This window comes from Toxotes jaculatrix, chromosome 4, assembly GCF_017976425.1.
Source record: "Toxotes jaculatrix isolate fToxJac2 chromosome 4, fToxJac2.pri, whole genome shotgun sequence".
Taxonomy (NCBI): domain Eukaryota; kingdom Metazoa; phylum Chordata; class Actinopteri; family Toxotidae; genus Toxotes; species Toxotes jaculatrix.
In genome coordinates this window covers 15,434,901-15,456,178 of record NC_054397.1, presented here as the reverse complement: position 1 = coordinate 15,456,178, position 21,278 = coordinate 15,434,901, and the positions used below count along the sequence as shown (strand labels likewise).

Genomic DNA, 21,278 nt, shown 5'->3' with positions numbered 1-21,278 from the left:
GGATGTGTGGAGGAAAGAACCCGAGAGCTCGAAGCGATTCCCCCCATCAAAGGTGAAACTGCTGCGTTCCACTGAGATGTTGTAGTGCAGGTACTGGCACTGCTCACCAAAGCGGTTGATTTGGGTGTAAGAGACAGTGGAAGCTTCACTGGTGTTGGAGAAGTACATAGTGATGCTGTCTCTTAGTTTCAGAGCCTCCATGGATGGCAGGTCTTTGAGGCTGCCTGCAACTAAAGCCCATCTACCCTCGAGTTGATGAGGCTCTAGCTGAGCCAAAGGATGGACCAATTTCTCACAGACCATCGGAGCCGAATGGCTCACAGACATCAAGCCCAGGAGAGTGACGGCACACACAACAAACATGTCTCTGTATGTTGAGATTCTGCTGATTCCGTTATGATACCAAGTCTTTGCCTTTCAGTCTGGTTTCTCAGTCAGAATTTGTCTCTGGAGTGGTAGACCTGTCCAGTTTTATAGTACAAACTGTCCACTATTGTGACACCAGACATGCACATTACCCAAAACTGTGGATTCTGTTATGCAATGTGCAATGACAGAAAACTTAGTGGTTCTCTTCCACCTGAGGTGTTGTTGTGGGATATTTATTTAGATAGTTTATGGAAATAAATAGTGGTTAGAAAAATATCACAGATTTTCAGAATGGTAATCTTCAACCTTGCCTTGTCTGAATGTAATTATAGACAAACATCAACAGTGCACACAGTAGTTATGTATGATCAAGATCATTGTCTGGATGAGAGCAATTTTCAAATTTGATGAATATAAAAAAAATGAGTACATACAGTCCAGGCCACAAGTATGTGGACAGTTACTCTTTTTTCATTCACTTTGAAACAAAAATAATTGATTCATTGATACTGCATTTACGTGCCAGGCCTCAGCTTTAATTTGAGTAGGTTTAAGTCAACATTGAAATAACTGTGTGTCAAATATAGCCCTTTAACACATGGTGCCCAAATTGCAAGGGTTCAAAGTAACTGGACACTTGGCTACTGAATGTTTCTTGGGCAGCTAAATGTTGTTTAAAGTTAGTTGTTATGTGTTGGGAATGTGTGGTTGCTAATGGAACTGCCTTACCATCATTTGTTAATGATTTCACAGCTGATGAACAGGATGAATGTAGAGTTATCCAGGAACATTCTGTGCTCAGATTCAGCCAAAGGTATCAAAACTCACTCGCCGACATTTCATCACTCAGGAGTACACTGAGTTGTACTTTTGGATTGAATTTTATTTGAAATGCATTCATGAATTAATTTCATTAATGAACACATTACAATTTAGAAAAATCTAAATTGTAATGTGGATGTGTGTAATGGATCAACTTGTAAATGAATACAGCTGAAATTCAACCACATAATAATGTGAAAATTTAAAAATGCTGTCACTGTGAGAGGAGAAGGATAACGACCATTTAAGGTCACACTTGCATTGGAGAATGTCCGTTTGAACAACTCCATATGTGGGGGATCCCTCAAGCTGCCTCTAAGGCCCATGTGCCCTCCAAAGGATGAGAATCCAAAGGTTGCACCAAGTTTTCACAGGTCAGAGGAGCTGAATGACAGAGATGGCACACACAGCAAACATGTGTCTGTATGTTGAAATCATGACATGTACATCTAGACTCAGTTTGAATCACAGTGTGTGACTGAAAATGATTCTGCTAAAGAAGCTTGTCTGGGTTTATAGTTAACCTCCACTTTCACAATACTGAAAACACCAGAGAGCAGAGTCCCTGTTTCCACCTGTGGATTTTGTGATTGTGAAATATGTACTGTGACTCTTTATTTGTTTGGAGCTTCACTTTGTTTTCTGTCATTTTGTTACTAATGTCCAGAAATGTCACACTGCATGAAGAAAATCCACCAAATGGTTTTGGTGTTTTTCCTTTGTTATAGTTTATAAGTAAGTAAAACCTCAACCAAAATGAGTTTTTGTACTAATATAAACAGCTGACCTGATACATTTTGTTAAATTCTTCATAATACACATCATATCAAAAGAAGAATGTAAAGATAGTTGTTTAAAGACGATAAATATACAAAACTGTCATCGCCTTGTCAAAGCTGTGTCATCAGGACAATATAGACCTCTCCAGTTGTCGTCTCAGTATCTCTTCAGCCTCAGCAACCTGCTGCTCAAATTGTTCATAAAACATGTGGTAACCGTGGTAATAAGCTTTGAAAATGACCAAGTCTGCCAACTGTATTTCAGAAATTGTGAATAGCAACGTTCTGATTTACTTATTGAAATAATCAGGAAATTATGTTTACCTCTAAAATCTGTTTGCTAAAAGTTGCATCTTGAAGGAATAAGGCTGAGAGGAAATAATGATCAAAAAAAATAATAATGTAGAAACAACTAAAATTAAAGACCTGACTAAAATGTTTGCAAATCCAACTCAAATGCATTAATTTGTTAGTCATTTAAAAATATATAAGTTAAGGGACTGGTGGCATTTCATTCATGGTTTCAGGTGCAGAACTGGCACAAATCTTTAATCATGTAATTTTAATCATGTTTCCATTCAGTGTTCACATTTTCTCTAGAGAGAGACGCTACATCAAAAACATAAAAGTCCAGTGACTGAGACAATATCTTTGATTAATTATTAAAAATTTGACTTGCTTCAAATTAGCTGAACAACGTGACAGTAATTTGTCAGACTAATAATAAAAGTATTTTTGGGAATCGATGAGCTAAAAGGTAACAAATACAAACATGCTGTTTTGCTTACTCCTGTATAAGAATTCTACATATCTGCTTGAGTGGCAATATACTGTAAAGCTCTGAAGAAATCCAGTCAAGCCATGTTATGTTGGCAATGTCTGAGGGTTGATTCAAGGACAGCACACTTTATTAACATGTTATTCTCAACATTTCTCTTGTCAGCTGAAGGCTCTGTTTTTCCAACAGCACAATTTAGCACTGACACAAAGCATCCACTGACAGTTGTGTTGTGTTAAGCCTTTTGTCCCTCTGTTTTCTCTTCAGTACTGGAGACCTGCTCTGGACAAAGCTCTTTGGTGGGATCCATCGCAACAGGTGGAATCATGTTCAGACACTTTGTCTGAGCAGTGAACTCCTCAGTCTCCTGCTGTCCCACCTCCCTCCTCCTGCTGAACAGGTACAAACGCGCCACTTTCTTTGACTCGTTCTTGAAGCGTGTCATCAAACAGTCTGGGCAGGAAGTATAGAGGAAGGTCACGGTGAAGTTGTAATCACTCATAATGAAGTGGTTGCCTTCCAGCGAGATGTTGGAGTGCAGATACTGACAGCTGTTGTTAAAACCGAAGGCGCGCTTGAAGGAAAGTTTGGAGGGTTCAGTGGTATTGGCAAAGTAAATGGCGGCACTTTCTCTGCTCTTGAAGTGCTCCAGGTGTGATGGATCACCCAGACCAGCTAAAACTAAAGTCCATCTTCCCTCCAAATGATGAGGGTCAAGTTGATCCAAGGGCCGAACCAAGTCTTCGCAGGCCAGAGGAGCTGAATGGCTCAGAGGCACCAAGCAGAGGACGGCTATGACACACACAGAAAACATGTCTCTGTATCTAAAATACTGTATGCTGTCTATGGTATAATCTAGAAGGAATATTTACGTCAACTCTCCGTCAAAATGTAGTGTCTGACTGAAATTAGGCTCGTAAAGAGGCCTGGGTGGTTTTATAGTTGTTTTAGGAACCTGTAGTTTCACAATACTGCGAGTGTCAAAGAGCAGAGTCCCTTTTTCCAAATGCAGATTTTGTGATTGTGAAATGAACTTGAATTTTTTAGTACCGTGAATGTTTAATATTAACACCGTTTGGCTCTCTTTTACTGTGTCTACTTTTTCCAGATTACACGTTCTGGTACATTTGAGTTTGTTTGTACTGGAATCATTTTATAAACTGCAAATTTATAGACAACACATGCTGTCACCTGATATGCACTCAGTTATTTAATATTTACTCAGGGTTGATGATTGACAGTAAAAGAAAGTTGCTTTTGGTTAGTGGTCTTGAAACAAAAGTTCTATATATTAATTTTTTCATGGTGTTTTAGGTCATTTATGTGATGAAAACATCCGAGCCAGAGAAAGACAAAAGTAAAGAGGACAATCTCCTTTTTGTAGACTTTATACTGCGCCTTCCTGCTAATTTGTACAACAGTGTGAAAGTATGGAGCAAGACTGTGTCAACATACTAAGGGACATGTAAAAATAAAACCTTATAGAAAATTCTGTTTGCACAGATTTATTTAGTTATTAAAGTGAGTAAAGCTGCTTCAGATTTAATTGTGTCAGAAGTTAATTTACAGATTTAACAGGCCTGACTTTAAACTCTTCATGGCAAGTTTCTCTTACTGTGGCCATGATGGATTTTACTTCCCTGAATATCATCAGAAACCAAACCAATGCACATTAGCCATACTGACCCCCACTAAGACAACAAAGAACAGACTTTTATCAACTCAGCAAGCTACAGGTAGCCCTACACATGAAGAAAAGCTAGAAATGTGTGAACTTTGTCAGGAAATTTTGTGTTCATGTAGGAGCCTGTTGCTTTTTTTTTTTTTTTTTTTTTAAAGACATAGCTCGCTTACAAACAGACAACACTGAGTTGTACTGTTGGATTGAATTTTATTTGAAATGCATTCATGAACTAATTTCATTAATGAACACATTACAATTTAGATTTTAATGGATCAACTTGTAAATGAATACAGCTGAAATTCACATAATAATCTACAAATTTAAAAATGCTGTCACTGTGAGAGGAGAAGGATAAAGACCATTTGAGGTCACACTCATTTTGGAGAAGATCTGTTTGAACAACTCCATATGTGGGGGATCCCTCAAGCTGCCTCTAACTAAGGCCAATGTGCCCTCCAAAGGACACATGGGTCCAAAGGTTGCACCAAGTTTTCACAGGTCAGAGGAGCTGAATGACAGAGATGGCACACACAGCAAACATGTGTCTGTATGTTGAAATCATGAAATGTAGACTCAGTTTGAATCACAGTGTGTGACTGAAAATGATTCTGCTAAAGAAGCTTGTCTGGGTTTATAGTTAACCTCCACTTTCATAATACTGAAAACACCAGAGAGCAGAGTCCCTGTTTCCACCTGTGGATTTTGTGATTGTGAAATATGTACTGTGACTCTTTATTTGTTTGGAGCTTTACTTTGTTTTCTGTCATTTTGTTACTAATGTCCAGAAATGTCACACTGCATGAAGAAAATCCACCAAATGGTTTCGGTGTTTTTCCTTTGTTATAGTTTATAAGTAAGTAAAACCTCAACCAAAATGAGTTTTTGTACAAATATAAACAGCTGAGCTGATACATTTGGTTAAATTCTTCTTAATACACATCGTATCAAAACAAGATTGTAAAGATAGTTGTTTAAAGAAGATAAATATACAAAACTGTCATCGCCTTGTCAAAGCTGTGTCATCAGGACAATATAGACTTCTTCAGTTGACATCTCAGTATGTTTTCCTCTAAAATGTGTTTGCTAAAAGTTGCATCTTGAAGGAATAAGGCTGAGAGGAAATAATGCCCAAAAACAAGCAAAAAACAAAAACAAACAAAAAACAAAAACAGATTATGTAGAAACAACTAAAATAAGAGACCTGATTAAAATGTTATGCAAATCCAACTCAAACACATTCCTTGGTTTCAGGTGCAGAACTGGCACAAATCTTTAATCATGTAATTTTAATCATGTTTCCATTCAGTTTTCACATTTTCTCTAGAGAGAGACTAAAGAAAGAAACTCTGACACTACATCTAAAACATATATAAGTCCGTTGACTGATACAATATCTTTGATGGCAATATACTGTAAAAAGAAATCCAGTCAAGCCATGTTATGTTGGCAATGTCTGAGGGTTGATTCAAGGACAGCACACTTTATTAATATGTTATTCTCAACATTTCTCTTGTCAGCTGAAGGCTCTGTCTTTGCAACAGCACAATTTAGCACTGACACAAAGCATCCACTGACAGTTGTGTTGTGTTAAGCCTTTTGTCCCTCTGTTTTCTCTTCAGTACTGGAGACCTACTCTGGACAAAGCTCTTTGGTGGGATCCATCGCAAGAGGTGGAAGCATGTTCAGACACTTTGTCTGAGCAGTGAACTCCTCAGTCTCCTGCTGTCCCACCTCCCTCCTCCTGCTGAACAGGGACAAACGCACCACTTTCTTTGACTCGTTGCTGAAGCGCGCCACCAAACAGTCCGGACAGGAAGTGTAGAGGGTGGTCACGGTGAAGTTGAAATCACTGATGATGAAGTGGTTGCCTTCCAGGGAGACGTTGGAGTGCAGATACTGACAGCTCTTGTTAAAACTGTAGGCACGCTTCAAGGAAAGTTTGGAGGGTTCAGTGGTATTGGCAAAGTAAATGGCGGCACTTTCTCTGCTCTTGAAGCGCTCCAGGTGTGATGGATCACCCAGACCAGCTAAAACTAAAGTCCGTCTTCCCTCCAAATGACGAGGGTCAAGTTGATCCAAGGGCCGAACCAAGTCTTCGCAGGCCAGAGGAGCTGAATGGCTCAGAGGCACCAAGCAGAGGACGGCTATGACACACACAGAAAACATATCTCTGTATCTAAAATACTGTATGCTGTCTATGGTATAATCTAGAAGGAATATTTACGTCAACTCTCCGTCAAAATGTAGTGTCTGACTGAAATTAGGCTCGTAAAGAGGCCTGGGTGGTTTTATAGTTGTTTTAGGAAACTGTAGTTTCACAATACTGCGAGTGTCAAAGACACTGCAAATTTACCTTATATGCAAACAGTTCTTTAATATTTATTCAGGGTTGATGATTAAGCCTGGTGTTTAACATGAAAATCTGATTTCAGGGCCTTCAAATTTATCCCAGACCAAATGTATTTGAAAAATTAAGCTTACAAAGTCAACTAAGTTAATGAATTTTGAACTAATTGATCATGCATACCATGTTCTAAGGTATGATTTTGAGGGACTTTACCATAGTGTCAAAAAATTTGTTTTTTCAAATAAGTGGAAAAACACACCCTTCTCACAAACTTTCACTTTAAAAACAGATTTAATTTTAGTTATACATTAGTTAAAATGTTGTGTGTGGTTATGTGTTTCTAATGTGTTTCTAATACATAACCACGTGACAAATTATCCTCTCATTGTCTTTCAGTCTTTCTTTCCCTCTGTTTTTTCTTCAGTTTGAGTTGCTGGATCACTGGTTGTCTGTTCTGGACAAAGCTCCTTTGTAGGATCCATCACAACAGGTGGAGGCATGTTCAGACACTCCACCTGAGCCTTGAACTCCTCCAGCTCCTTCTGCTCCAGCTGTCTCCTCCTGCTGAACAGATAAAAATGCTGTCGCTTCCCTGACTCTACATCAAAGCTCAAGAGTATGCAGTCATGGCAGGATGTGTGGGTGAAGGTTGTGGTGACGCTGCCATTGTCAAAGGTGAAGCTGCTGCCTTCCAGGGAGATGTTGTAGGCTGCGTAGTGACACTTGTTGTCTAATCGCATGCTGCGACTGAAGGAAATGTTGGTTGTACTGGTGTTGCTGGAGAAGCTAGTGGTGGCACTGTCTCTGCGTCTTAATCGCTCAATGAGCGGTGGGTGGCTCAGACTTCCTGCAACTAAAACCCATCTTCCCTCCAAATGATGAGGATCGAGTCGATCCAAAGGCCGGACCAAGTCTTCACAGGCCAGAGGAGCTGAATGGCTCAGAGACATCAAGCAGAGGAGAACGATGACAGACAACATGATTCTGTATGTTGAAATCATAATCTGCTGTCTGTTGTATTGTTGCAGGCTGTTGTCAGAATAATTATAACAAGCCTTAGTTGTACAGCAGAAGCTAACTAATAAAAGACGGTTTTCTGGTTTTATATTTCCAGAAACCTTTAGTTTCACAACTCTGAAAATACCAGAGAGCAGAGTCCCCCTTTCACCTGTGGCCTTCTGTGGTTGTGAAATGAATGAATGTTGTTTAGAGTACAGTGACTTTTGATTATTTACACTGGAGGTTTACTCGTTGGCTCTTACACCTGTGGTAACGTTGTAGGTTTTTGCTGGTATTACTTTTCTTAGATTGAAATTTCTGTTAACATTCAGTGTTTCTTGTGTAATACCCGTGGTTTCATAGACTTGATAGTTAAACGATAACCACTGTTAACTGATTTTGAAAGATCTGGGTTCTCCAGAACTCCTTTTTGAATCTGTGACTTTGAGATTGAGCTACCATACCTGGGAATACATATCCCCTCTGGCCTGAGAAAGGTGCGGGATCACCCAGGGAAGAGCTGGAGGAAATGTAGGGAGAAAGATGTATGGGCTACATTGCTCTTAGCTCACTGTCACCATGACCCACACAGAGAGATAAGTGGCTGAAAATGAATGGATAGATGGTAATAAGTGATCTGTGAATAAAAATTGAGCACATTTGTTTTCTCAAGGTATTTCATTAGTCTACTTACATAAAAAACATCTGAGTCGGGTGAAGACCAAAATAAAAAGGCCATCAAAATCTCATTTCCATTCAGGATACTGAATGTCAACCTATCAGCTGCTCACTGAATTTACTTTTTTCTGTACCACTGATCCGTAGTAAACAATGGAAAACTTTATTTTTTACTTTAATTTCATACCCAGGGAGCTCGGTAGCCCTCAGCCAAGAGAAAATCAATTTAGAAGACTAAATGTCACATGTTGCTCTTTACCCCCATTATTAATTCAAAACCAAGAAAGAAATTATATTTTCAAGTTATTCATAAAGTGAGGCTACATGAAGACTGTGGTGGCAGCCTTGGAGAGTGTGGTGTCTCTTCCTGTTCACACTCAGATAACAAAAGTCCCCTATTTTGCCCCGGGCCAGAATTTAGAGAGGGGAAATCGGAAGGTCAAAACTTAATTTTAAATTAATTCTTAAAGTCAAGTTAAATATTAGCTTATCAATTTCAAACGAGTGTAATGCCAAAATGAAACCTATAAATTATGTATTTACTTTAGTTTTTAAAAAAGTCGTCAGAATGAGTGTGCCAAGTTCACATAGACACACACAGTAGATGTTCAGTAGATGTTCACACTTTTTGTTCCTCTAATAAAGGATATAATCTTTATATAATCATAATGAATCAATATATTCAATAAGTATCCCATTGTGCTTCTCAGTCATGTTCATAGCATCTGATGTCATCATTAGTTGAAGTGTGGTGATAAGCAAACTATTTTCAAAAAGTTCTGTCTTAAACAAATTTATTTCTTGTTACAAATTAAAAAGTTAAATACAGGTGTGTTGAATCCTGTATTACATTTCAGGACATGTCTCTTTAATGAAATAACAGAGAAAATGAATTTAGTCGAGTCTTTCAGGATGTTTTGACAGTGGAACATTGGTAGTGTGTGAAGATTTTGTAAAATACAAATGAAAAAGTGACTTTAACGTCTCCGCAAAACATTCACCGATTATGAAAAAACAGTTTATCAGCACTATGTATGTAACTGTCTTTTCACTCTCTCAGTTTTTTTGTCCTTCTGTTTTCTCTTCAGTTTGAGCTACTGGATCACTGGCAGTCTCTCCCAGACAAAGCTTCTTGGTAGGATCCATCACAACAGGTGGAGGCATGTTCAGACACTCCACCTGGGCTCTGAACTCCTCCATCTCCCTCTGGTCCACCTCCCTCCTCCTGCTGAACAGGTAGAAGTGCTGTCGCTTCGCTGACTCTACATCACAGCTCAGCAGTATGCAGTCATGGCAGGATGTGTGGATGAAGGTCGTGTTAACGTCGTCATGGGTGAAGCTGCTGCCTTCCAGGGAGATGTTGTAGGATGAATAGTAGCACTTGTTGTCTAAATGTGTGCTGCGACTGAAGGAGATGGTGCCGTCACTGGTGTTGTTGGAGAAGTTAACAGTGGAACTGTCTCTACGTCTTAATCGCTCAATGAGCGGTGGGTGGCTCAGACTTCCTGCAACTAAAATCCATCTGCCCTCCAAATGTTGACGATCGAGTCGATCCAAAGGCCGGACCAAGTCTTCACAGGCCAGAGGAGCTGAATGGCTCAGAGACATCAAGCAGAGGAGAACGATGACAGCAAACATGACTCTGTATGTTGAAATCATAATCTGCTGTCTGTTGTATTATTGCAGGCTGTTGTCAGAATAATTATAACAAGCCTTAGTTGTACTGCAGAAGCGAACTAATAAAGGACGGTTTTCTGGTTTTATATTTCCAGAAACCTTTAGTTTCACAACTCTGGAAATACCAGGGAGCAGAGTCCCCCTTTCACCTGTGGTTTCTGCAATTGTGAAATGAATGAATGTTGTTTAGAGTACAGCGACTTTTGATTATTTACACTGGAGGTTTACTCGTTGGCTCTTATACCTGTGGTAAACTTGTTTTTTTCTTTCTTGGACTCTTATACTGGTGGTTTAATAAATTACAGCAATTGTCAACTGACTTTAAGATTCTGAGTTTTAGATATACACATAATAATGCCTTAAGATTCATTAATCATCTATATAAAAACAAGCATGTGTAATCTGTGAATAAATATTGCATATTTTATTCTTCACATTTAGTTCAATGTAGAGTCAAACAAAGATCAAAAATAAAAAGATGATAAAATCCCTTCTACTCTCGCCACACTACCGTAACTGCTTGCAAACGTGCACAAACAACGGTTTATTGCACAAAGAAATTATATTTTGAAGTTAGCAAAAATGTGGAGAAAAAAGTGCATTCATATCCTGAAGACCTGAGCAGGACAGCTGCCACTCTGGCTTAGCAACTGTAGGGAGGGCCCTTGCAAATAGATTAGCAGTAAATTATCTGCAGCACTATCCTTTCATGTCAATCAGTTTTATTATGAACAGCATGTCTGAGGGATGAATAAGTTCAATGGTTAAAATAATGCATCAGTGAAAATCCAAATTAACAAAGTACCTACAAATTAACTGAAAACCAAAACTCTTTCAAAGGTTTCAGAAGCTTGCATCTTAAAAATGACTTTATTTCTAGTTACAGATCAGTTATGTGAATCTTTCCAATACGCAACTTCTCCTGCAGCACAGTCAGGGATAGATCTGCTTCATGATAGAACAGAGAAAATCAATAAAATCTTGTCCTTCAGTATTTTTGCATAGTAGCATGTTGATGTACAGAAACATTTAGAGAAGCAGAAAAGAAAAAGGCGATTTAGCATTTTCACAAAAGATCCAGTTGTCGATTTATCAGCTGATTTATGTAGCTGTAGCTAGTTGTCTTTTCAGTGTCTTTCAGTTTATTTGTCCCTCTGTTTGAGCGGCCACCACCCTTTCTGAGCACAGCTTCTTGGTAGGATCCATCACAACAGGTGGAGGCAAGTTCAGACACTCCACTTGAGCTCTGAAGTCCTCCATCTCCTGCTGCTTCACCTCCCTCCTTCTGCTCAGCAGGTAGAAGTCCAGTGACTTATAATTTGGTGATTCCACTTCCATGGTCAACAGGATACAGTCTGGACAGGACGTGTGGAAGAAGGTCCCAGTAAAGTTAAAGGTCCCCACCTTTAAGTTAAAGATATGGCCCTCCATTGAGATGTTGTGGGGATAATACTCGCATAGTGCACCAAAACGGTTGGCTTGGGTGTATGTAAAGTTGTGGAAATCAATAGTTACACTGTCTCTTCCTTTTAGGAAGTCAGCTGAAGCAGAATCTTTCAGACTGCCTGCGACTAAGACCCATCTTCCTTCCAAATTATTAGGATCCAGTTGATCCAAAGGCCGGACCAAGTTTTCACAGTCCAGAGGAGCTGAGAGGCTCAGAGACATCAAACAGAGAAGAGTGGCAAATACAGCAAACATGTCTCTGTATATCTGTTGTCTTGTTGTTGGGAAATTTAGATCACGTCTCAGTTGCACGGTGGTGTCTAACTGACAGTGTGTCAGGTAAAGAGGTTTTCTGGTTTTATAGTTGTTTCAGAAACCTTGAGTTTCGCAATATTGGAAATACGAGGGCAGACAGTCCCCAATTTTGTGATTGTGAAATGAAAGAACATTTTACTTACTGGGCTACACATTTTTTAAGCTTAACAATAAATGATCTAAATTCATTTTTAATCTCTTTTACCCTTAAAATCTTTCATACGGTGACGTCTGAGGTGACTGGTGTTTGTTTCAATTATATTTTCATAATTGCGTTGCCCTTAACCTAATTTTCCTCACGGAAAATGTGGAGTTGAGGGACACTGTGGAACTAAAATTTTGCCATAAAAAACATGCATGAACATGAAGGATCTGGTGAGTCTCACTGTTATTTTCTGTTGTTGATAACAAACAAAGCAGAATCAAAGTGCAAAGCAGAAATTCTGTTCCCTTTCCAAACCAGCCCCTTTTCCATGTTTTAGAGGGTCTTTTTCATCTGACTTTCTGTACTGTTGCACATGAAATCTGAGTGCCTCATGGTCACTCCAGATTATTCAAATACAGTTCAAATTGATCATTACTGATGACAGGACAGTTTTTGCTTATTTAATCTTTATTTTATTGGGTTATCTCAATTTCCTGGAACAGCAGGAAGGATAAGACTTAAGACATGCCATGTTTTCTGTTCCATTTTACACACTATGAGCAGATATCATGAACCACAGCCTAATCCTTTGTTTCAGTCAGAGCTGCTGCACTGATCCGGTCTGGACAAAGCTCCTTGGTAGGATCCATCACAAAATGTTTAGGCATTTTCAGACACTCCACTTGAGCAATGAACTCCTGCATCTCCGTCTGGGTCACCTCCCTCCTTTTGCTGAAGAGGTACAGCTCCACTGATTTATAATCTGGTGAATCCACGGACATTTTAAACAAAACACAGTCTGGACAGGACGTATGGAAGAAGGTCCCATTGAAGTTAAATATCCCTGGAAGCTCCACCCTGAACCTGTGGCCTTGTATTGAGGCGTTCAGGGAATAAGTGTAGCACTTGCCATCAACACGACTGGCTTGCGTGTATGTTGAGTTGTAGAAATCAATACGTATGCTGTCACTGTCTTTGGGAAACCTTGGAGCTTCAATGATTTTCAGGCTGCCTGCAACCATAACCCATCTTCCCTCCAAATCACGAGGATCCAGTTGATCCAAGGTCTGGACCAAGTCGTCACAGGCCAGAGGAGCTGAATGGCACACTGGCACCAAGCAGAGGACAGCAACGGCCCACACAGCAAACATGTTTCTGTACGCTGAAATCATATGACTGCACATGTAGACTCAGGTGCACCGCAGTGTCTGTCTGAAAGTTTTGCCAATATAGTGGCTCTTCTGGTTTTATAGTTTCATGAGAGAAGTCCAATTTCACAACACTAAAGAGAGCAGAGTTCAACTCTGCCCTTAGTTAAACTCTGCTCTCAATGATAATAAAACACAAATTATTTGAATACTGTGATTTCTGATTATTTAAGTGGAACTTTTCTTACTTGTACTGCATGGGGGGTGGGTTCACTGTAACTCAGATATCGTAAACCGCAGGCAAAAAAAAAAAAAGAAAAAACTCTTAAGAGAGTTGATATATTCACATATATATTTACAGTGTATATGCTGAAATCACTATAAACCCTGATGCACTCGCTTGAATTCATTGAAGATATCTGCAAAGTCATTTTGAACTAAAATGATTTGGTTTCATGGTGAAATTGCGTATCAGAAAGTTCCAGTTTCACAATAACCCAACACTGTTTTTGCAGTGTTGAAACAGCAAAGGACAATTTCTGGGAATAGTCAGTTTTCAGTGGAATAATTCAGTGAATCGGGGATTTAAATGTCACTCTCCAGCTCTTGCCAGCAGCCAAAACACCAGTATCATTGCTGCAACAGTGCACACAATCTGCTCCTTTAGATTCATGGCTTTATGCTCGCAATTAGACACCCATATCTATACATAAGCAGATAAACTGATAGTATAAATATCATTAGTATTTCTCTGCTTGGTTGATCAAAGAGATTAAGAGTGAATGCCTCTCTGCAGGGTTGTGACCTTTGTGATTGTTTTTGGTAGTTTCTTTGCGCTTTGCAATGCTGTGTTCAGTTGATAAGCACATAACCTTTTTAAAGAGTCTTCAGTTACTCCTAATTGAAACATTAAATAGAAAAAAACTTTGTCCCAATCTGTCATCTGCAAATACTTTCCAGGTCTTGTGTTCTCATAGTACAAACTAGTTCCTACTCATCATCAGGAAAAAGCTACTGAACCTGGATATCAATCGCAAGTTTTCCAGTGCGTCAAGACTATCTGAACACTCGGTGATATGTTTAACCAAGTGGAGACACATGTGATAGTGGACAGTTCATTTAAGACAAACTGTGAGGCAGTATACATCAAACCCTCACTGATCATTTTCTTTTTACGAGAGCAGCTTAATGATTATCTGCCTCTTGTCTTTTAGAGATGTACTGGCTTCACATGCACTGATTCTCTGAAATCCCATTGTTGTTGGACAAGACCCCCCGGGGAGTTCTCAGCTCAGTAGGACTTTTTTTTTCACAGTTACAGGACATACTGCTACATCCCCTTCCCCCCAAGGACTCAGGCTCTGGTCTGGCCCTTGAGAGGGCCCTGCTGTCAAACATGGAACTACCAAAAGAGCTGGCAGTGACACTGCTGGGACCTCAGGCAGCTTGGACAAGCATCATATACATGCATAAGTGGAGGAGTCTTTTTGAGACACGTTGCAGGGAACACCAGGAACATCCCACTGTGAGCTCAGTCTCTGTGATCCTGCTCCGTTTGCAGAATCTCTGTCGGATCCTTGCTAGTCACCCTCTTTATGTTAGGGTAAAATGTAGCACAATTAAAGCCGATTGTGCATCAACCTGCACAATCCTGCTGTAATGTAAACAAATGATTCATTTTTCAAAAGCTTTTACACAGCTTGAGTTAAGGAGTTTGTGAAGAGTACACATGCTTGTCACCGACGGTGAGATCATTTCGTCCACTGAATCTTTAGCTTACATTGTCGGAGAACACTGACTCTTTGTGGTGTCTTACAGAGTCCATGTGGACATGTAACCCTAACCCTCAGATTGAATCTCCTTTGAGAGTGGAGGTGCTTTATATTAGGTACTGAGTAACACTGACTTGAAATTTCAAGACAGATCTTCAGTTTGGATCTCACACCGCTGAAACAAATGGTTAAACATCATCCAGTGTTTTTCTTTTGCATGAAGCAATGTTGTGGTTTGGGGAAACTCCACTGTTTGAGGAGCAGGAATGCTGGAAGAACATCCAGTATGTGAAGCTTTGTAAGACAAACATCAGTTTAATCATTAAACCATTCATCAACCAATTCAAAACTGACATCTGTAACACTCTTATTTCCTTATGCCTTCTGTATACACTATATACATCCATGCACAGAGCTGTGTCAGGAGCTCTGCACTAACTATTCAAAAGCTTTAGGTAAAAAAAAAAAAAATCATACTTTCAGGCATTTTAAAATAATTTCTCTTTTAAAACTGACAGTGGCCCACTCATAAATTTGACCATTTCATACTATTAGTTTGTATATTGTCACAACCAGTGTTACAAAGTGAATAAAAATGTTCAGGTCCTATAATTGGATTAAAATATCTCTAATAAAAGACCAAAATCAGTAAAATAATTCAGCTTTAAAGTCCTTAAATTAGAACAATATCCTCTGTGAACCTCTCAAGGTCTTTGGACTTTTCCAGTTAAATCTCATATTTAGATTATGAAAAATACCTGACGAATTATACATGTAGATACAACAATTTAATCCTTTTTTTTTTTTGTTTGTTTGTTTTTTTTGCTTAACTGCATCTAAATCGTGGGTTTTATGAACCTATGTTGCTTGGCTGGCTTGTCTGCTAACCAAAAAAATTAAATCAAACTCAAACGTTGTGTGAAGAGAATTTAACAGTGTAGTCCTGGGTGGCGAACTCCTCAAGGCACTTAAAACACCGCAGACAAGTCCAGGCTTTACCTCCCCCTGTTTTCATGTTGGAGAGAGCTTACTTCCTCTAGGAGTATCAAGGCTCAAGAGTGGGATGAGGAAGTTTCAAGATAAATACAAGGAATGTTGGCAGTGTGCAGGGGAGGGAAGGGAAGTAGCCCGTGGACATCAGGATTCCAAAAGGGATGGGTGCGTAAAACAAAGAGAGGAGGGGGGTGGAGTGTGTTATGAACTGAACAGCAGAGAGACAGACTGAAGGATACTGGCAAACTGAGAGGGGGAGAGGAAATTAACGTACAGGGACAGGGTGTTTACATGACAGAGCAGCACTGGCAGGTTTTGCGTTTGGGTGCCTCAGTCTCCTCACCCTGGCTTGCCCTGGTTGGGCTGTGTGTCTCTGTGTTGGTTGGGCTGTTAGCTGCTGCTGGCTCTACTTGAGTGTTGGGGACCTTGGCCTGTGACAGAAGGGGCTCCTGCTCCCCCGGTGCTGCCTCTGTCCTCTGGTTCTCTTGGGGATCAGACAGGGACACCTCCTGAAACTGGTCAGGCGTGGTGGCGGGATCTTCGGCTTTTGATGCTGCCTCAGCTCCCTCTGGTGACGTTGCAGCTTCATCCTCAGCCTTTAGGGTGAGAGAGGAGGGTTCTGCCCCAGAGTAGACTGGCACTGAAGCCACTGTAATGCCTTCTACAGCAGCAGCTGGGGACTGCAGTTGCACAGAGGCTGGATCTTGTTTATCCTGTCCTTCAGCTTTTGTTTCTCCATCTCTGTTTTCATTTGTCTGTCTGTCGTCTTTCACATCTTCATTTCCAGTTGCTGTTTGTGCCTCTGCAGTGGCTTCAGTTGCATCACTCTTCGCTGGTTGTGCAAAAGTTGCTTCTGTTGTTTCTGGAGCTGCTTCTGCCTCTATTACCCCCTCCGCTGCCTCCCCTTCCTCTTTGCCTGCGTCTTGATTTGGCAGGGTTTCCTTTGACTGGATGGTCTCCTGCTGATCTTCCTGGGGTGTAAGATTCTCGGGTACATCATCCCCTTCATCTGTGATGATCACACATTCCGCTCTTATCACCAGAGTTCCTTCTTCTTCTTCCCCCTCATTAATGTTGACATCTGTAACATGACCAGGCTCTGCCTCAGAAACACCAAGCTCACTCAAACCAGGTTTCAAGTTCATGCTAACAACACCCTCAGTAGCGCCGATGGGTCCGTTGGTGTTGGACTGAACACTCTGATCTGAAGCCTCGTGACCGGTGACTGCTTCTAAGTCTCCTCCACCATTGGTTAAGACAACTGCAGTTTCATCCAGTAGCGGGCTTTTGTTTGTCTTCACTTCATCCTCACTTGTTTCTGAAGTAAAAAAAAAAAAAAAAAAAAAAAAAAAAAAAAACATCAAATAAATCTTACTCAGTAAAAGAGGAAATATTTGTGCAATTACATTAATTAGAAAAGTTAGAGATGTTCATACATTTAAATGATGCTGAGTGAATTTGCAATCAATATGCTGCAGTCTCATTAACACTGATTATTAGCTTTTGTTGTGGTTGGTGTAGACACACCTTTACTTGATTGCAATTAGATGTTGCTTTGCCACCAATAAATCAGTGCAATACAGCTAATTTATGTTCTGTAATGCTGTTAACAAAAGGTTCTGCCATCTATGAATCTTAATGAATAGCACGGAAAACTCCTTCATGTCTGCTCTAATCGAAAATGCAGACGCTAATAAAGGATAACACTGTTTTAGCCAGAGGCTATAAACAACGTGGTAATGGATGGAGGCTTTTATTTATTACAGAGGAGAATATGACCACCAGTATTTATTGTACCATCATGAGAAAAGACAAGCTACAAAACACAAAAGCAAGGAAGAGAGATGTTAAATATTAAAACCATTTTAGGGCTAAGACAGGAGAAAGAAGTGGTTGATGGTTGATGAAATAGCTAGAGACACAAAAGGAAAGTGAGCTTGAGCTAAATTAGAAACAGAATTATGCAACAAGTTTAGACTGAGCAGTCTGGATAAGGAAGTTATATATACACTGGATGATTTAAATACAAATGGGGGGGTCAATTTCATTTTCAGAACTCTCTTGTCTCCTTCAACAGCTTGAAGCATCCTCACTGACATGTCCATGTACCTGCTGCCCTCTAAAAACGCAAGTTATGCACTTGAGCGTCTATTAGCATAAATATATATGCAAAACCTTATTCAACATGCGTAAATATTCATCACAGCATGTATGAACTTTTTGTGAAGTTTAGGCATGCCCTTGCCACTCTTTCCTTTATCATGCAAATTTCCTTACGATCAGTATATACAAAGCATACATACAAATAAATCTATAGGGAACTCCACTGTTTTTGAGGGGTTGGCGTAAGATGGTAATTAGACAAGAATTAACAAGAGGAGGAGTGCAGAGAAGAATAAGATGCTTTAGGGGTTCAAGGTTGACATCACAAACATGTGAATGGTGTGCACGTGTGTGTGTTTCATGACATAATTCTAGTCTAAACCCACCTGATGCTGTGGCATTATTTTCTCCGTTCTGCACAACAACATCTTGGACCATTTCTGAGGAAGAAATAATTAGCCTTTACAGCAACATTTGCAGAAAACTGATTTTCAGTAACAGCAGGCACGCAATGTTTTAAGAAGAAATCATATATTGCTACACGATGGACTAAGATGCATCTGTAACTGTATTATGAGGGACACGCCGAAGACATTAAATTAAAATGTGGCTTTCTCGACACACCTGTGTGTCTTTGAATAGTATCCTTCAACAAAATCCTACATAAGAAGTGCTTTTTTCTACAGTGTCCATTACAGTGTGTTACAAGCTCTGTTCACAGCAAGCAAAGAGAGCAAGATGGGAAGGAGTCCAAACATTAAACAAAATTAAATCTAATCAATATGTACTGATGTAATTAAGCAGGAGTAGCATCAGAAGTGCAGCTGTTGACTAACAGGTGGTGGCAGCCAGAAAAGCAGTGTGTCTGCCCGCTGTTGTTTTAACATGATGAAGTGTTGTGAAGGTTGAAATGTCTTGGACGGAATACAGAGTGAGTGGTGAAGAGAGGCAGCAATGCTTTGCTCTGCACTCTGTCACATGCTGTGGATGTTTGAGCTTGTCAAATTCCCTGAAAATACTCACAGCTAACCTCTACAGTGTGAAATTTGCATCAGTTTATCACTTCCTCCGGTAAAAAGCTTAAGGAAATCAACTTTTCTAAAATGCCCAACTGCGATTATCTGTACCAAAAGGTTTATCTGATCCCACTTACCTGCTCCAAACTCTGCCACTTTCACTGCCTCCTGCTGGGTATAAGGGAAAGGAGAGGAATTAAATTACCTGTGATTCAAATGGTGAAACTGTTTGTGTTGTGTTGCTTGAACCTCTGGTGTATTTTGAAGGGAATATAAAAACAGAAGACAACAAACAAAATGCAAATACTGGAACATCACACAAGCTTTGAAGGAACAGACAAAATCCAGAACGCTGTATTTGTATGGAATATTTTTCCTCCTGTTGTCTAAACAAGTTTCTATCCTATGCTTTTAACAGCTCAGAAAAGCACAGACTGTACGACACTAGTTAATGTGTCCCCTGGGGAATCTCACATGGATGATAATGATGATTTTAGCTGAGAAAGGGTCAAGACTTTCTGCCTGGTCACAAGGGGGCGTGATTGAGCTGAAAAGCCCTACATGACCTATGAAAAGTTGACCCCTTTTAACACCTACTGTGACAGTCTGATGTTAAATGTGCTTAACTGCATCAGATCTACATTGATAAACATGATGGACAGTTATCATGTGTACAGTATGTCTGTGTTTGTGCAGCTATTAAATCGAATGCCCACATTCATCTCACTTCTTGGCTCATCAGAGAACATTATGCAAGCAGAAAGTGATTAAAAAAAAACTTCTTCCTGTGCCTGTTTGATTTGCCAGATATTAGCTCTCACTCACCCTCAGTCTGCCAACTAAACCAAAGATTTGCGGTCAGATTTGTGGTCTGTTTAAAGTGATGTATTTTCATACATAGGATAAGGTCATACGTTCAAAGTCTCCTCCATCGCAGCCAGTATGACTAATCGTCTGTATTAGCTATTAAATATGGAATCCTCCGTTTATGTCTTCAGTTGATTTTAGCTGAACTCCGAAAGCTAAGGTTAAGACGAATATGAGATAACTTTGAAAAACCTTACTAAAAAGACCCTGGAGCACACAGCAGATCAGGAGGGACAGCTCTTTTGTTTCACTATAAAAAACGCTCAGTGCGGTGGGGTAAACATACTTGCGCCTGACTTGAGGTGAAACAATAATTCCAGAGCGGATCAAGTGCTGAATTGTTTATATAACAGGGCAGCTTACATTCATACAGTTCCTGTTTTTGAACAAGAGGTACTACATCAAAGGTACATTAAGAGAGGAAATGCATTATTCATGGCAAAAAGCCACAGACAGAAGTTGTGGGAAATTGTCTGTCTAATGGAAGATGATGGAGCAAGCTTGTTTAACACATACTCCAGCCCCCTGTGTGTCGACAGAGTGAGTGGGCAGTTGGGGGGCGAGTGTGTGTGTGCGTGTGCGCGTGTGTGCAAGTTCTTCACCGCTTGGCCATCCTCCATCTGTTCCTTCTCCTCTGCCAACCGCTGACTCTCCGACTGCAACCTGAGACAGACACATTTGCGCAGACACAAACACACATGCACACAAACACACATGCACACAAAACCATCAAATCTATACTAATACTCTATACTACTAACAATGTAAACTTAGTTTATGATGATTTTAAATCTCCAAATTTGATGCTTAAATTTTATTAATTTATGATCCCACTCTGATGATCCCAAGTAACATGACTGCAGGCAATTTTTTTTTTTTTTTCTGAAACAGTATGTTCAAACTTCCCCAGAGGCCATGGACAGTGAGCATGAAGAGTCTTGTTGGAAAGCAAGGCAGAGCTGTGGACCTTTGCAATAATAAAACTGGAATCTTGGAGCGCGGTCTTCAGGGACTTGACAACATTGTCCACTGCAATAAAGAAAAGTCTAATCCTGTCTGGCAAGTGTGTGGGCTGGATCACCCCCTCACTCTCTGCCTCTGAGTTTCGTAGCGGCAGAATTAAAACTCAACTTAACCACTGCATACATAATGCACGGCAACAGCAAAAATGACAAGAAAACAAAAATAGAAAAGGGAATGCTGCAACGATCAATTATACATGAAATTTCAACTATACAAATGTAACAAAACTGTGACAGTTCTCTCATGCTCTGTCTGCTTTGCTAACTGTCTCAGGCAGTCACAAACCGTCTTTTAGGTCTAATTTGCACTCGCATGCA

General features: G+C 40.0%; 2 protein-coding genes across 7 annotated transcripts in view; both read right to left on the bottom strand.

The window, feature by feature from the left end:
• Positions 1-9,233: 9,233 nt before the first annotated feature.
• Positions 9,234-10,154, bottom strand: LOC121180812. Its single transcript, XM_041036461.1, has one exon. It carries the CDS (start codon positions 10,113-10,115, stop codon positions 9,513-9,515), a length of 603 nt encoding a protein of 200 aa, XP_040892395.1. The 5' UTR covers positions 10,116-10,154; the 3' UTR covers positions 9,234-9,512.
• A 2,335-nt stretch (positions 10,155-12,489) lies between these two features.
• Positions 12,490-21,278, bottom strand: part of palm3 (paralemmin 3) — a 38,045-nt gene continuing 29,256 nt past the window's right edge. For 3 of the 6 annotated variants that reach the window (XM_041037332.1, XM_041037333.1, XM_041037331.1), the window contains 4 exons: positions 20,541-20,601; positions 19,209-19,242; positions 18,442-18,495; positions 12,490-17,270 (listed from right to left, as the gene is read on the bottom strand). In XM_041037332.1, coding sequence (XP_040893266.1) covers positions 16,240-17,270; positions 18,442-18,495; positions 19,209-19,242; positions 20,541-20,601 — 1,180 coding nt within the window. In that variant the 3' untranslated portion in view covers positions 12,490-16,239. Of the gene's footprint in view, positions 17,271-18,441; positions 18,496-19,208; positions 19,243-20,540; positions 21,250-21,278 lie in introns of all 6 variants that reach the window. The other 3 variants (XM_041037335.1, XM_041037334.1, XM_041037336.1) reach the window with 3 other exon arrangements.